The sequence below is a fragment of the Vulpes vulpes genome, chromosome 12, assembly GCF_048418805.1.
Source record: "Vulpes vulpes isolate BD-2025 chromosome 12, VulVul3, whole genome shotgun sequence".
NCBI lineage: Eukaryota > Metazoa > Chordata > Mammalia > Carnivora > Canidae > Vulpes > Vulpes vulpes.
Window position 1 is genome coordinate 178,462,625 of NC_132791.1, and position 14,958 is coordinate 178,477,582.

The 14,958-nt window shown below is 38.8% G+C and overlaps 1 protein-coding gene across 1 annotated transcript in view; it reads right to left on the bottom strand.

Annotated features, from left to right (window-relative positions):
• HYDIN (HYDIN axonemal central pair apparatus protein) overlaps positions 1-14,958 on the bottom strand; it is a 332,032-nt gene that overhangs the window by 303,339 nt on the left and 13,735 nt on the right. The window contains exon 2 of the mRNA XM_072731571.1: positions 737-894. Coding sequence (XP_072587672.1) covers positions 737-871 — 135 coding nt within the window. The 5' untranslated portion in view covers positions 872-894. The remainder of the gene's footprint in view (positions 1-736; positions 895-14,958) is intronic.

The window sequence follows — 14,958 nt, forward strand, 5'->3', positions numbered from 1 at the left end:
TTGATATTTTCTATGGCATATAGTTTATAATTTGGTTCTCACCAAATTATGATAACTCATTAAAAATAGAAATATGGGGGCGCCTGGGTGGCTCAGTGGTTCAGTGTCTGTCTTTGGCTCAGGGTGTGATCCTGGGGTCTTGGGATTGCGTTCCACATCAGGCTCCCCGAAGGGAGCCTGCTTCTCCCTCTGCCTATGTCTCTGTCTCTGTGCATCTCTCATGAATAAATAAATAAAATCTTAAAAAAAATAGAAATATGTTTTATTTTAAAGGACAGAGAAAAAAATGTATTTTTCTTGATACCATATAGTCACCATTTTGATACTCTCTGTTCTATAAATGTGCCAACAGAAATAACTGTTGCCAATCAACAGGTAATAAATTGTTAAGGTCAAACCCTATGGAATTCTGATACCTCATTGTTTTTGAATTACACAAAAGACAGTCTCATAAGGTTCAGCCTAACATTTAGAAAACCATGATAATTTCATTGCATGGTCTTACTTCAACTGATTAACTTAAGCAATTCAAGCCTCTACCTTGAGGTATGTAATTTCAAAAACTTCTCGGGCTTTAAGAGGTGCCTCAGCTCTGTGGCAAGCTACCATGTTATCTAAATTGATATTATTGGTCAGTAATTCTCTGTTTGATTTCTGAGAATGCCAAGTAGCAGCTGTCATCCGCCTGAGGAGACTGCATTAAGTATTTTACACTTGAAAGTCTTGGGTACATTACCATTCGATTTACTTCTTCTTTTGTAACCACCCTTGGACTCAAGGGGGGCAGAACCTTGCTTTTGAATCCTTTCAGCATTTCGACTAACCCCATCTGAACAGCCCCCATGGACTCCTCAAGTCTTCTACTGGTCATTTTTAGTTATTTCCTTCGTTCACCTAGGAGTGGGGGGAAAAAGGGTTTTAGAATAAATACAGTTAATTCCTGAATACAGGTCACAATTTTTTTTTAAGCTTTTTCAATTACAAAGGTTTAGAAAAGACTAATCTTCAAAAATACATCAAATGCTTATAACAAATGCCTTAACTACAGGAGTCTATGCCATGTAATTAGTCCAGAATTAACCTTATTCCAAAGTCTAGGATTCCTTTTAAATAAACCAAGTGATTCTGCACTGCGCTTAGGGAAGAATCAGAAATCAAGCAGTTCTTACATTTGGTATTTTTATCCCCCCAGAAAAACAAATAAACACTGCTCAATAAAGATAAAAACTTCTATCCCCTCAGATAAACAAACACTGCTCATCATTTGCTACTTTATATTTATTTGACAATTCTCTCTCATGACACCATCCAAATATAAAAAAATATAAGGCTTCAGGCTTCCACAGCTGGGCAGAGACTAAAAAAGTAGCATGAGATAAGGAAGAGGAAGTTTCTGGAGAATTTTTGAGGTTTATAGTCATAAATAAGTTATTAAACAGCCACTCCATATCTCCAAATCAAAGAGATACCTCTACCCTATACATATCCTTCCTTATGCCTGTCAGTAGGACACTTGCAACTATGGAGGCCTATTTATGACAAAGAGGAGATTTTTAAAAAAAACAAAACACAACAACAACAAAAAACAAAGTGGAGATTTGTTTTCAGTAATAGCCAGCTAGTTTACCCAACCCTGTGCCCTGCAAAACACACAAAAAACAAAAACTAAAAATGCTTGATACAATGTCAAATAAAAAACCATAAAAGTCATTAAAAAGATCACAAGACAGTAAGTCATTACCAGACCAAAACAATGAGGAAAGAGGTGCATAAAGAAAAATAGATCTGAATGAAAATGTAATAAGGTACACTGAAATAAAGCAGTAAAATACTCAAGGAAATGAATATGAAATTTTTAAAAAGAAAAAAAAAAACAAAGAACAAATGGCTGAAATCGCAGACAGTCAAAAAAAAAAGATCCAAGACACTATAACTGGAGCCCATGAAGAAGAAAAATTAAGTACTGGAGTGGAACTAATATTTCAAACTACCATCCAATAAAAATTTCCAGAAATGAAAGAAAACATAATGAAAAGGGATTGGTAAGTGCCCATGAAAACAGACCCAGATGGTCAATTCTGAGCCATATTTTAGCAGAACTATTAGACATTTAGAGAAAATTTTAAACTCCTCACAGCCTCCAGGCAGAAAGGTAAAATAACTCACAGGGGCAAGAGAATTAGATGTCACTGGACCTTGAAAAAACAACCTATGAAATGGGAAAATAGAAGATAATATTTTCCAAAAACTAAAAAGTGTGAGCCAAGGATTTTACATACAGTCAAGCTCTCCTTCAATTACCGAAGCTACAGAAAAGGAGTTTTGAACATGTAAAAGCTCAAGGAAAATAGTAAACAAATTCCCTTCTTGAGGACTCTACTAGAGGATGGGCTTCAGCCAACCAAAAGGTGACTGGGGAATTTCAGCAAAATGACCCACAATGAACACTTCATGTATTTAATTGTAGGGCTAATTTTAAGAATGAAGTTGAAGACATGAGGAGAAAATAGAATTTCAACAGTTTCTGACAAAGTTGAAAGAATGCAATTTTAAAAGAAAAGTAAAAAATAGAAATAAAGTCAAAAGTAGAATAAGATCATTAATAATTGAATAAGTAACAGGTAGGAGTCAAACTATTAAACCAGATAGAATAAAGGAGCTTATGGGAATTGTGGTAGAAAGCCCCTACAATGGCAGTGATACCTGTTTCCAAGCACTCATGTATTGCGTAATACCCTGCCCTTGAGTGTGGGCTGTCCTTAGGTATTCTAACAAATATGATACAGCACAAGTGATAGACACCACTTCTGAGATTAGTTATAAAGAGACTCTGTTCCATCTTGGGTACTGTCTGGCTCTCTTTCAGATCATTAGCTGCCATTTTGAGAGGACACTCAGAAAGCTTAGAGAGAAGCCCACGTGGTGAGGGACCAATTCTGCTAGCAGTGACATGAGTGATCTGAGAAATGGGTCTTCTGAGGCCAGCCAACAACCATGTGAATGAGCTCGAAGGTAGATTTCCGAGCCTCATTTGAGTCTTTATTTATTTTTTTTTTTTTAGTATTTTTTAAATTATTTATTTATTTATGATAGTCACACACACACACACACACACACACAGAGAGAGGGAGGGAGGCAGAGACACAGGCAGAGGGAGAAGCAGGCTCCATGAACCGGAGCCCGACATGGGACTCGATCCCGGGTCTCCAGGATCGCGCCCTGGGCCAAAGGCAGGCACCAAACTGCTGCGCCACCCAGGGATCCCTCACTTGAGTCTTTAGATGACTACAGGCCCAGCATACAGCTTGACTGGAGATGCATAATAGACACTGAGGAGGAGGCACCCAACTAATAAGCCACATCTAGATTCTTGACCCATAGAAACTGTGAGAAAACTAATATTCACTGTCTTAAGCTACTAATTTTGGGGTACTTTATCATACAATAATAAATTACTAATGTAGGTATTTTAAAGGGTTAAACACCAAAAAACTACTAAACATAAAGGTAAATCTTTCTAAATACCAGAAGAAATTTTAGAAAAAGCAAAGAAGACATACTAAACAGAGAAAGGCAAACAATAAATCAAATGTAATGCAAATAATTGTTATAATACAAGGTAATATGGGATGTGATGTCACCAACATGGTGGAACAGGTGATTACCAACTTCAGTCTCTCTCACAAAAAGACCAACTAGAAACTATCCAGAGACAAGATACCTTTGTGAAAATCCCAGAACCAGGGGTGAGGCTGAAGTACCCCCTTAGATCACAGAGACATGGAATAGCCTCAAAAACATCATGCTCAGTAAAGTAAGCCAGTTATAAAAGACCACATATTATATGAATCTATACACATGAAGTGTCCAGAATGGGGAAATCTCTAGAGAGAAGGAATAAATTTAGTGGTTGTATAGGGCTGGAAGTAATGAAGGGATGGGCAGGGGGGAGGGTATGGCTAAAAGGTATGGGATATCTTACTAAGATGACAATGTTCTAAAATTGACTGTGGTGATGATTGCACCACAAATATGTATCTGTAAATATGCTAAAAACTTCTGAGTTGTATATACACCTTAAGGGTGAATTGTATGCTATGTGAGTTTTATCTCAATAAAGTGGTTAAAAATACATTCTAAAACACTTAAATCAACTTTTTAAGATTTACTTATTTATTTGAGAGAGAGAGCATGCACAAGTGGAAGGGGCAGAGTGAGAGAGAATCACAAGTAGACTCCACGCTGAGCATGCAGCCCAACACAAGCTCAATCTCACGACCCTGAGATCAGAGCCTGAGCTGAAACCAAGAGTCAGTCGCTCGACTGACTGAGCCACCCAGGAGCCCTTAAAAAATCAATTCTTAAAAGCTGAAAAACAACTGAAAGAAATGAACTTTGCTGTATATCAAGCTGCTTTCATAACCACAAAGAGAAAACAATTACTCCAACTGACCTAAAAACATAGTATTTTGACTGTCTTCATTAAATGTAGTCTTATTGTTAGTCATAATATGAGTAATAATATATATATTTTTTTGCTCTAGGCCCAACGTGAGGCTTGAACTCACAACCCGAAGACCACAAGTTTGCATCTTCTACTGACTAAGCTAGCTAGGAGCCCCAGTAATAATATTTTTAAAACAAGTAGTTAAAGCAATATTGTTAAGAACTGAGCAATTCAGGATGCCTGGGTGGCTCAGCAGTTGGGCAGTTGCCTTTGGCTCAGGTTATGATCCTGGGATTTGGGATCAGGTCCCACATCAGGCTCCTGAGGAGAGCTTGCTTTTCCCTCTGCCTATGTCTCTCTCTCTCTCTCTCTCATGAGTAAATAAACCTTTAAAAAAAAAAAAAAAAGGAACCAAGCAATTCATCTTAAGAAAAAATAAAGCCAAAGAACTTCTCATATTAAGAAATCTTATAATCTTACATTTAAATTGGAAACAAGTGTGAGCTCAGGATTATTTTCTTCTTTTAAATAACCTGCCTACTGAAAAAGTCCAGAAACAATGAAGGCCCAGTAAGCAATAACAGTCCAAGGACATACTGCAGACTCTAAACCATTTCCCACTAAAAGGAACCACATCTCCTTGGAGAAATGGGTAATTTGAGGTCTGATGCATAAAATGTATAAGATGAACTTGGGACATTCTATTTTACTATAAAACAAGGACATTGGGGGATCCCTGGGTGGCTCAGCAGTTTAGCACCTGCCTTTGGCCCAGGGTGCGATCCTGGAGTCCCGGGATAGAGTCCCGCGTCGGGCTCTCCGCATGGAGCCTGTTTCTCCCTCTTCCTGTGTCTCTGCCTCTTTTTCTCTCTCTCTCTCTATGTCTATCATAAATAAATAAATAAATCTTTAAAAAAATAAAATAATAAAATAAATAAAACAAGGACATTATCAAAGGCCACTGGGATTGTGTCTAAAGGATCCAATAGGAGTTCCCATTCACCAAAGATAGGACGATTTGAAACATTTTTTAAGTCTGCAATGGATAAGTCTCTAAAAATTCAAGTTTAAGAGATACCAGTAAAAGAATCATTGGTCACCTATGGAAGTTCTACAGCACCAAACTAATTATTTTGAAAATAATAAAAGGAAAGAATCAACCACTTTTTTGGTACAAATTGCACTGCAAGCTAATCAAACAGGTAAGGAAGGAAAATAATTCTTCACAGAAGAACTCCAGCTAATAAACTCAGAACAAACAACAGAAAAATCATGACCATTATGTAACCCCTAATAAAACAAAAGATCATCAATGCTAAAATAATTAGGAAAGCTGTTGCTGAAGAACTCTATAATGGCTCAGTTGGGCTAACAACACCTGAGCCCTCTAAACCAATCTCAACATTGAAATGCTTGAAAACCAGACATATCATGTGTCTCCACACATGATGCACTACACAGCACCAGCTATGTAGAACTACTAACAAAGATCTACGAGCCAGGCTGCAGGAGACATGGGGAATGGAGGAACAAGCATATTCTGGAGAAATACAATTACGCCAAATCAAAAAGGTAGGAAATATTATAGGAAAATGACCTCCTTTATTCAACTAATAAATAGCATCAGAGGGTTGTGGGCAGGGGATAGTTATAAATTAAAAGAGTTCTAAACAAACCAAGTGCAAGGATGCACCTTGTTTAGATCATGATGCAAATAAATGAATAATAGATATTAAATAATTATTGGGTTTTTTGTAGAATAATGGCACTGTACTATTCACATGCTACAGGTAGCATATAAATCTGTAACTTCCTTTTGGCAATCCTTTAAAACTGTACATATCCTTTGATGTATAAATAAATATCTTTTGCTATTTATAGCAGAGTACCCCAATTATGAAAAGATAAGCTATACTGTAACTTAACAACAACTTCAACACATGAGAAAAACAATGACTCTCTCTTTATCAAACCAAAACACAAAGCAGTTATGTTGTTAAAATTTGATGATTCTGGCATTTTTTATTAAAACTAATTTCTTAAAATAAATAAAACTAATTTTTTTCTATAACTGATTTCTTAAGCACTTTAAGATTCTTGACCATTTTCCTGTTTTGCTGTTTTCCAGTTTTGATCACTAACACCTTATTACAATTCCAGCCTGCAGTACTTGGATCATGCCTTTGTAGCTCAACTACAAGAGTTAATATATTTTTCCCAAAAAATCTGCTCACAATGTTCCTTCTGACTGCAGTGTCCTTTCTTTTTACCTCTGCACAGATCCCTTCCTGATTCAAATGTCATTTCCTTATCGAAGCAATTTCTTTCTGATCTTACCAGCTGGAAGTGACTGTTCAACAACTCTGACCTCCCAATATCTTATTTCTCTCTTTTATGACACCTAAAAATTTCTACTTTACGGTTATGTGGGTGCTTATTCTGATCTTAATAGACCATAGACTCCTTGAGTAGAGACTGTAATGCATAGTGCCTTGTATTTAAATGGATGCCTGTGAATTTCTAATGAACCATCGACCAGTAAATTAGACAGAATCAATAATCAAGAGTGTTATTAAAAATGACAATCACCTAGCCCATTGCTCAATATCTAACACAAAACTGAATCCATGCAAATAGGCCAAATGCATTAACATCCCTGGAATGCTTTGACTCCTGTAATCCATCAGTCATCTTAACACCCTGCTTTTAAAGACCACCCTCAGGTCAAAAAATATGGTAAAAGGGGCCATGAACCCAAGACCTTTTTTTTTTTTTTTTTTTTTTTTTTTTTTTTTACCAAATAACTTTTTAACTAAAGAGATAACAATACTTTTATTAGGGCATGTATAGTACCAGCTAGACATATCACCAAATCTTCAGTTTCCACCAAGAATAAATTTTCATTTTTTAAAATTAACTTCAAAAACTCCTAGAATTCTATTTTAATTAAATAGCCATTATATCTCTTTCCACCCTCCATTCCCCTGTACAGCCTGCATGCACACTCATGTAGGCACATATGCACCCACATACACACTCCTTTATTTCTCATCATCTTGGTTTCCATGATCACGTTCTCCAGCCAGGTAGTCCAAGAATCACCCTAAACTCCTTCTGCTCCCTTGCCCCTTCTCACATCTTCACTCTTGTCTCTGCAGCCTACATCTCACAGTTAACCCCTGCCCAGTCTCTGAGCAGTCCTGTCAACATCCCAATTCCAGGTCTTACCATCTCAGCCAGTAAAACCCCAATACTGGGGCAGTCCAGCTGCTCTTCTCTCCTATCCCCAGGCTGTGAGGATTGCTGGAGAAAACCGCACAACAGTGCAACTTTGTCACTATAAATCCAGAGTCTCTGGCTCCCGCTGGGCTCTGTACACCTACCACCCTGTTGTCCTTGTCAGCTTTCTTCCCACAGCCTATTCCAAGGCTTCCCTGCAATTGGAGGATTTCTGCGCCTTCCTGCAATTCTAGAGGATTTAAGCCTACCCAGATCCTTTCTGAGCTCCACTCCATTGACCACACTGCAAACAAGATGCCTCCACCCACCTATGTCCCACAGCTGCCTCAAGCCCAGCATGCGCCCCCAGACCTGCTCTCTCCTGTAGCCCTCTGTGAATGGAATCACCATCCACACAATTGCCCACACCCCAAATTCACCTCTCATCTATGACTTGTCTCTCTTCCAGTCATTCATACAATAACTAAATGTTTATTGAACACTTCCTATAAACAATAGTGTTCCAAACATTATGTACTAGATGTAGATACTATTATTCTCCCCAAATCACAGCTTTAAAAACCCAGAGGCACAGAGGAGATAACCTGCCCCAGTTCTCATACTAGTAAAGGCTAGAGCTGGAAAGACAGCCAGTCACTCTGGCTCCAGAGTCCACACTCATGACGTTATTCTGCCTCGACCTCCTGGATATCTCACACATCCATCTCCTCCTTTTCATCCCTGTGGCCCTCCTTTGTTACTATACTCCTCATGTCTTAACCAGAACAACCTCCTAGGTGAACTCCCTGACTCCAGCATCTCATCCTCACAATACCCCATTCTCTAGCCACTCTGCACTGAAGCCACAGTGACCTTTCTCAAGGGAAAATAAGGTCATGTCATTTATCTGCCTAAAATCCTTTAGTCCAGAATATTCTGTAAGCTCCTTAGCATGACATCCATACCAGGAACTTGCTCTTCTTCGTTTTATGTGCAATTTGCAGTTCACAATCTCTCAAGTGCTCACACGCCTCCAGATTTATACATACCACCTGGAACACCTTTCCTTCCACCCCCAGTCCCACCACTTACTCCTATTTGTCTTTCTAGGCTCAGATGTCACCTCTTTCAGAAAGCCTTCTCTGACCTTCCAAGGCTGCCCCTTCTCTGTATCATGCTCACCCCATCATGATCATCTCCCTCTACCAATAGACTGTAAGCTCCTTGAAGACAGAAACTTTGTCTTTTCTACCACTGTATTCTCACTGCCCAGTACATATGCTTATTTCATAAATGTGTTAATTAATCCACACAAATGACTTTCCACAATCTCCAAATGTGTCTATTTCATACCTCTAATATGCTTGTATAAGTTCATCCTTTCCTCTCACTTCCCTATCCCCATCTGCCGGCAAACTTCTATTCATCCCACAAAACCCATCTCAAGGGTCCCCAGAAGTAAGGCTTTCCCTAATGCAAACAGAGTGTCAATCACTCTGTCCTTTGCATATTCCTCTATTATTGAAGGTAATACATTGTATTGCAATTATTTGCTAACAAGCCTGTCTCTACCTCTAGAACGTAAGCTTGACTGTAGGGATCATGTGTGAATACAAAGAAAAAAGGCTCAGTTAATATTTGAATTTAACTTCATATTAAATTGCATTTATTAAAAGAGAATTTTCACAAGACTAAAATATTTCCCAGAACAATTTCTCTCTTTTGTTTCACGTTCCTTAATTTAAATGTCAACCTTGGGCTCCTTCTGTGTTTCTATGGAACAGAGTCTAGGTTCTTTCAGAAAAGACAAGAAAATGTATTCTCAGTTAACTCTTAGGCGGAAGAACCTTGTAGGACGGTTTGTGTTAAAGCTCTGCCTTACTGATTTTGCAGTACTAAATTCTAAAAAGAAAAAAGGAAAAACATTTTAGGATAGATATTCTTAAGCACAAAATTCATTTTCTGCACAAAAATGAGTTTTGCTTACCTCTAGGAATTCATAAGGGAGCTGAGTCTAAAAGTGATCAAATGTAGAATGGGCTGCTGCCTAGTAAAGCAGAATTTACTGACATATATTATTAAATTAGTGAAAGCCCCCAGACACTATGGGGACATGTATATGTCACATAAATATCTATCATGATGACCTGAACTCTACTTCATCCCGCATCTCTATTCATCTCTTGTTGTTTTCCCTTCATCCTAAATGTCTCAAAGACTTATTTCCTTACATTTTTATTCCTGCCTTCTTATTCCATCCTCAAGTCCCTCCTTTGCTGAAACACAAAACTAAAATACTGTAAAATTGAGATAATGGTAGTTACCTATTACAGCATAACAAATTGCCCCCAGACTTAGTAGTTAGAAACAACACAAAACATTTCTCACTTCTCATAGTTTCTGTGACTCAAAAATTTGAAAGACACAGGTCTAGGTGATTCTGGCTTAGGATCTCTTACATTGTGATCAAAGATGGCAGCGAGGGTGGCAGCTATCTGAAGGCTTGACTAAGTCTGGAAAAATATACTTCCAAGATGGATGGCTCACATGGCTAAGCAAGGTGGTCCTGGCTCTCGGTGGAAGACCTCAGTTCCTCTCCTCATGGGTCTCTCAACCGGGCTGCTGGAGTCTCTGTGTCATGATGCCTGACTACCTTCACAACAAGCAGTCAGCAGACCATGGGAGAGGCTGCAATGTCCTCTGTGACCCAGAAGTCACACACTGTCACTTATGCAATTGGTCCCACTGATCAGCCCTATTCAGTGTGAGAGAAGCTACACAAGGATATGGATACAGGAAGGGAGGATTGCTGGGAGCCACCTTGAAAGCCAGCTACCACGTATACCCCAGGTGTTTAGTGTGAGGATTAAATGAGAGAATGTGTGTAAAGTGCTTTGCACAGTATCTGGCATATAATTGTTCTTAGTATTAGCAGAAAGTTTGGTTAAAAAAAAAAAAGCAATGAATCTGTTCGTGTCTTCAATTTCTGCTACTGCTGGAGTGAGGGCAGGGCAATTATACTCTGGAATGTTAATAAATGTTTCTTTACCCCCAAACACCATTTTAACAGGAAAATATCAAAGAAAAAAATTAGGGAAAATGCTCAAATGCAGTAAGACTTATGTTATCAGTGAAGGGTTCTCCAGGAACTCAGAATAAAAGAACTGATTTTAGTTTTTTTAATCTTTCTTCATCTTCTGTTTTTCTACTGTTTCTAAAGCTGTTATGCTCCTTGGTTTTCTGTTTTGTCTCTTTTAAATTGAATACTTTAGATTTCATAGGTTTCACAATGGCCTCTGTTCTCTTCTCCTTGAAATACTTCCTGAAAATAATCTGTCTCTGCAGAATGTGTGACCTATTATATCTGATGCAGATAAAAGAGACAAGTTTCAGAAAAGAATCTTCTTGTTTGACCCTTTTCTTGTCGAAGAAAAGGAAAATGAAGATGTATTTTGTTCTGGTCACCAATTCCAATGCGGGTGGGGAGGAGAGGGGAATATTCCCTACAGTTGGCTGTCCTACAATTCAACTCAATTCTGAAACTATCTACCCAGCGATAGCATCAGATTCTGTAGATTAAGGGTTCAGTCCTACAAGACTATCTCTCCCATTACCACCAGATGCTAGTCACAAGCCCAGAGTGTTACCTGTAATTTAGACCAATTAGCAATAAATCAGAGGTTCCCAAGATCCTCTTCTTAGGTTGGACTAATTTGCTAGAGTGACTCTCAGAACTCAGAGAAACATTTTACTTACTAGATCACTGGTTTATTATAAAAGGATATAATTCAGGAACAGCAGATAGAAGAGATGCCGAGGACAAGATATGTGGGAAAGAGTACAGAATCTCTACACCCTCTCCAACGGTACCACTGTCCCCAAATCTCTATGCGTTTGCCAACCTGGAAGCTCTCCAAATCCTGTCCTTTTGGACTTTTATGGATGATTTACTACATAGGCATGATTGATTAAATTTGGCCATTTAAAAACTGATTAAAAAAAAAAAAAAAACTGATTCAACCTCCTGTCCCTTTCCTCTTCAGCCTCCTCGTCCCAGAGGCTGGGGGTGGGACTGCAAGTTGTAATCCTGGAATCACATGGTTGGTTCTTCTGGCAATCAGCTCCTCACCCTTAGGTGGAGTCCAAAAGTCAGCTCATTACCATAATAAAAGACCCCTTTGGGATCCCTGGGGAGTGCAGCAGTTTGGCGCCTGCCTTTGGCCCAGGGTGCGATCCTGGAGACCCAGGATCGAATCCCACGTCGGGCTCCCGGTGCATGGCGCCTGCTTCTCCCTCTGCCTGTGTCTCTGCCTCTCTGTGTGTGTGTGTGTGAGACTATCATAAAAAAAAAAAAAAAAAAAAAAAAAAAAACCCTTTATTGTTTTCCTCACTCAGGAAATTCCAAGAGTTTTGGGACCTCTGTACCAGAAAGAGTGAAGACCAAATATGCGTTTCCTATAAGTCAAAATACCACAAGATGCAGAGTGAAAACTAATTTTCCTAGGCCTCAAATTACAAAAAGAACTGCTTCTCATAGAAAAGTGTCAAAGTTTGAAACTTGTTCAAACTGTAGAACCAGGCCAGGGACAGCCAACTATGGGCCACATAGGAATAAGGCAATGTTAAAAAACGAAATTCAGAGGTGCCTGGGTGGCTCAGTTGGTTAAGCATCGGACTCTTGGTTTCGCTCAGGTTGTAGCCTAGAGATAGTGAGATGGAGCCTGTTTGAGATTTTCTCTCCCTTTCCCTCTCCCCCTCCCCCTCTTGCTCTCTCATTCATGCTCTCTCTCTCTAAAAGAAAAAAACAAAAACAAAATTCAACTGAGTAAATCTGAAGATCATTTGACTTTATTCAATTATTGATGAATTAGGCAGCATCCCAGCAAAGAAAAAGAAAGGAACTCCAAAAAGCGCTACAAAATGGAAGGGTTTTATTGGCAGACAGAGGTATGAAAAGAAAGTTAAAATAATGGTTATTTCAGGCAACCTCACCTTTCTGTGGAGTATGGATGGGATATATCCAGCAGATTACCTCACTAGTGCTGCCCAGGTAATTCCAAATTGACTGGTTAAAGATAACATTCCCAGGGATCCCTTGGGTGGCCCAGCGGTTTAGCCACCTTCAGCCCAAGGCGTGATCCTGGAGACCCAGGATCGAGTCCTACATTGGGCTCCCTGCACAGAGCCTGCTTCTCCCTCTGTCTGTGTCTCTGCCTCTCTCTCTCTCTCTCTCTCTCTGTCTCTCATGAATAAATAAATAACATCTTTAAAAAAAATGATAACATTCCTAGGAGAGGCTGAGACTGTAATCAGATTAGGTACAAAGTCTGGGTTTGCTGACATGAGTTTAGCACAAATGACACCACTTGGGGTCTGTTGTTTCTTTTTTTAACAGTAACAACAAGAAAAGAGAGAGCCACAGCTGCAGAAAGAGCTTATTTATTATTTGTGAGCCCCAATTCACATCATTTTCATGATTTAAACCAAGAATCTACAAGTAATACAGCTCCAAATCAGATTACTTTTCTCACATGGGAATTCAATTATCTTTCAATTTCACAGAGTTATCTACTATTTGCAACGTACTATGCTAATTATAAATAAAATCATATTGTTTTTGAGGAGTGAAGATGAAACTTAGTGATATGGCCTCTAGCATACAGTAACAAGCACCCAGAAATCTAACTGGATTTTGACTTTGACTTTGCATATCCATCCACATTCAGGCTTGGTCACATCTCTTATGGGAAAAGCACTGTTGCAATTCGAGCACTTGATAAATTCTACTTTTAGTTACAATGAGGTGGGTAAAAGTTAAAATGATACTGCCTTTTAAAAGATTTTACTGTGAGATTTTATATATACAGAGAAAGGTATCTCCAAAATGTACAGATAACAAATTTCTTATAAACCGAACATCTGTGTAATGATCATGCCAGTAAAGAAACAAAACACTGTCAGCACCTACTACATCTACCAAAGGACCCACACATCCCTTCTCAATCACTAAGCCATCTCTCCCCACGAAAGGCAATTACTCTCTTCACTTTTGTAGAAATCACTTCCTTGATTTTCTTTTACTACCTAAGTATGCATCCCTAAACACTATAGCTTTGCTCAGTTTTTAATATTTGAAACAACGGACTCACACAGTGCGCAATCTACTATGTCTGGCTTCTTTTATTCTACTTTATATAACTATTTCATTGCATATACCTGCAATCTGTTTCTCTTCATTTAAGTTTAAGAGTTCACTGTTTGAAATATACCACTATTTATTAATCTATTCTACTATCGGTTAACATCTGGGTTGTTTCCAGTTTGAGGCTACCATGAATAAGACAGCGATGAACAGTCATATAAATGTCTGTCTGCGCACAAGGCCAAACAGTATCTATCTAGGAATGGAATTGCTGGATCATAGGGTAAGCATATCTTAAACTATGGTAGATAATGCTAAACAGTTTTCCAAAGTCATTGTACCTATTTTATATTCTCAGCAGCAGTGTATGAGAGATCTGGATACCACCCAAACTTGCTAACACTTGCTATTAGAAACCTAAATTTTAGCTATCCTGTGGGTGTATTATCACAGCTCACTGTGGTATTAATTTGCATTTCCCTGATTACTAATAAGGTTGAGTATCTTTGTATATGTTGCTTGTCCATTTGGATGTCCCCTTTTATGAAATGTCTTGAGGTGTTCAAGACCCTTGACTTTTTCCCTTGGGTTGTCTTTTTCTTATTGATTTGTATAAGTCCTTCAAATATTCTGAATGCACAGTTACTTGTTTTTGCAGATGTCTTTGCCCACTCTATGGCTTGTTTTTTTTTTTTTATTCAAGCAGCTTTATGCACCAACTTCCAGTTCATCTCTATTCCTTTGAAGCAGCCCTTTGAGGTCCAAACCCAAAGAGGAATTCAGCAGGTGCCCTCTATCCTTGGCAGGCCCTGGTCACCAATCCACAAAGACTGCTCTGTCTTTTACTCTCTTGGCTTCTTCCTTGGAATTTATTTGCATATGCTCTCAGGGGTTCTAAGTTTTGAACTCACCTTCCTGGGTCCCTGTTCCACTTAGAGCTGGCCTGATAATTCTTCACCATCTTGTTAGCTCTCTACTGCCTTGAAGCGGGCTCCTGTTGATAACCTACCCAAGTTCTCCAGTTGTCCTTGGCAGGAGGACAGACCTGTACTACCTCGTCTACCCTTCTCAGAAGCAGAAATCCTCATTTGCCAAAGTGTAGATGGTATAAGGTGAGAAAACCTATTCCATGACTGAAGAATTTTCCGAT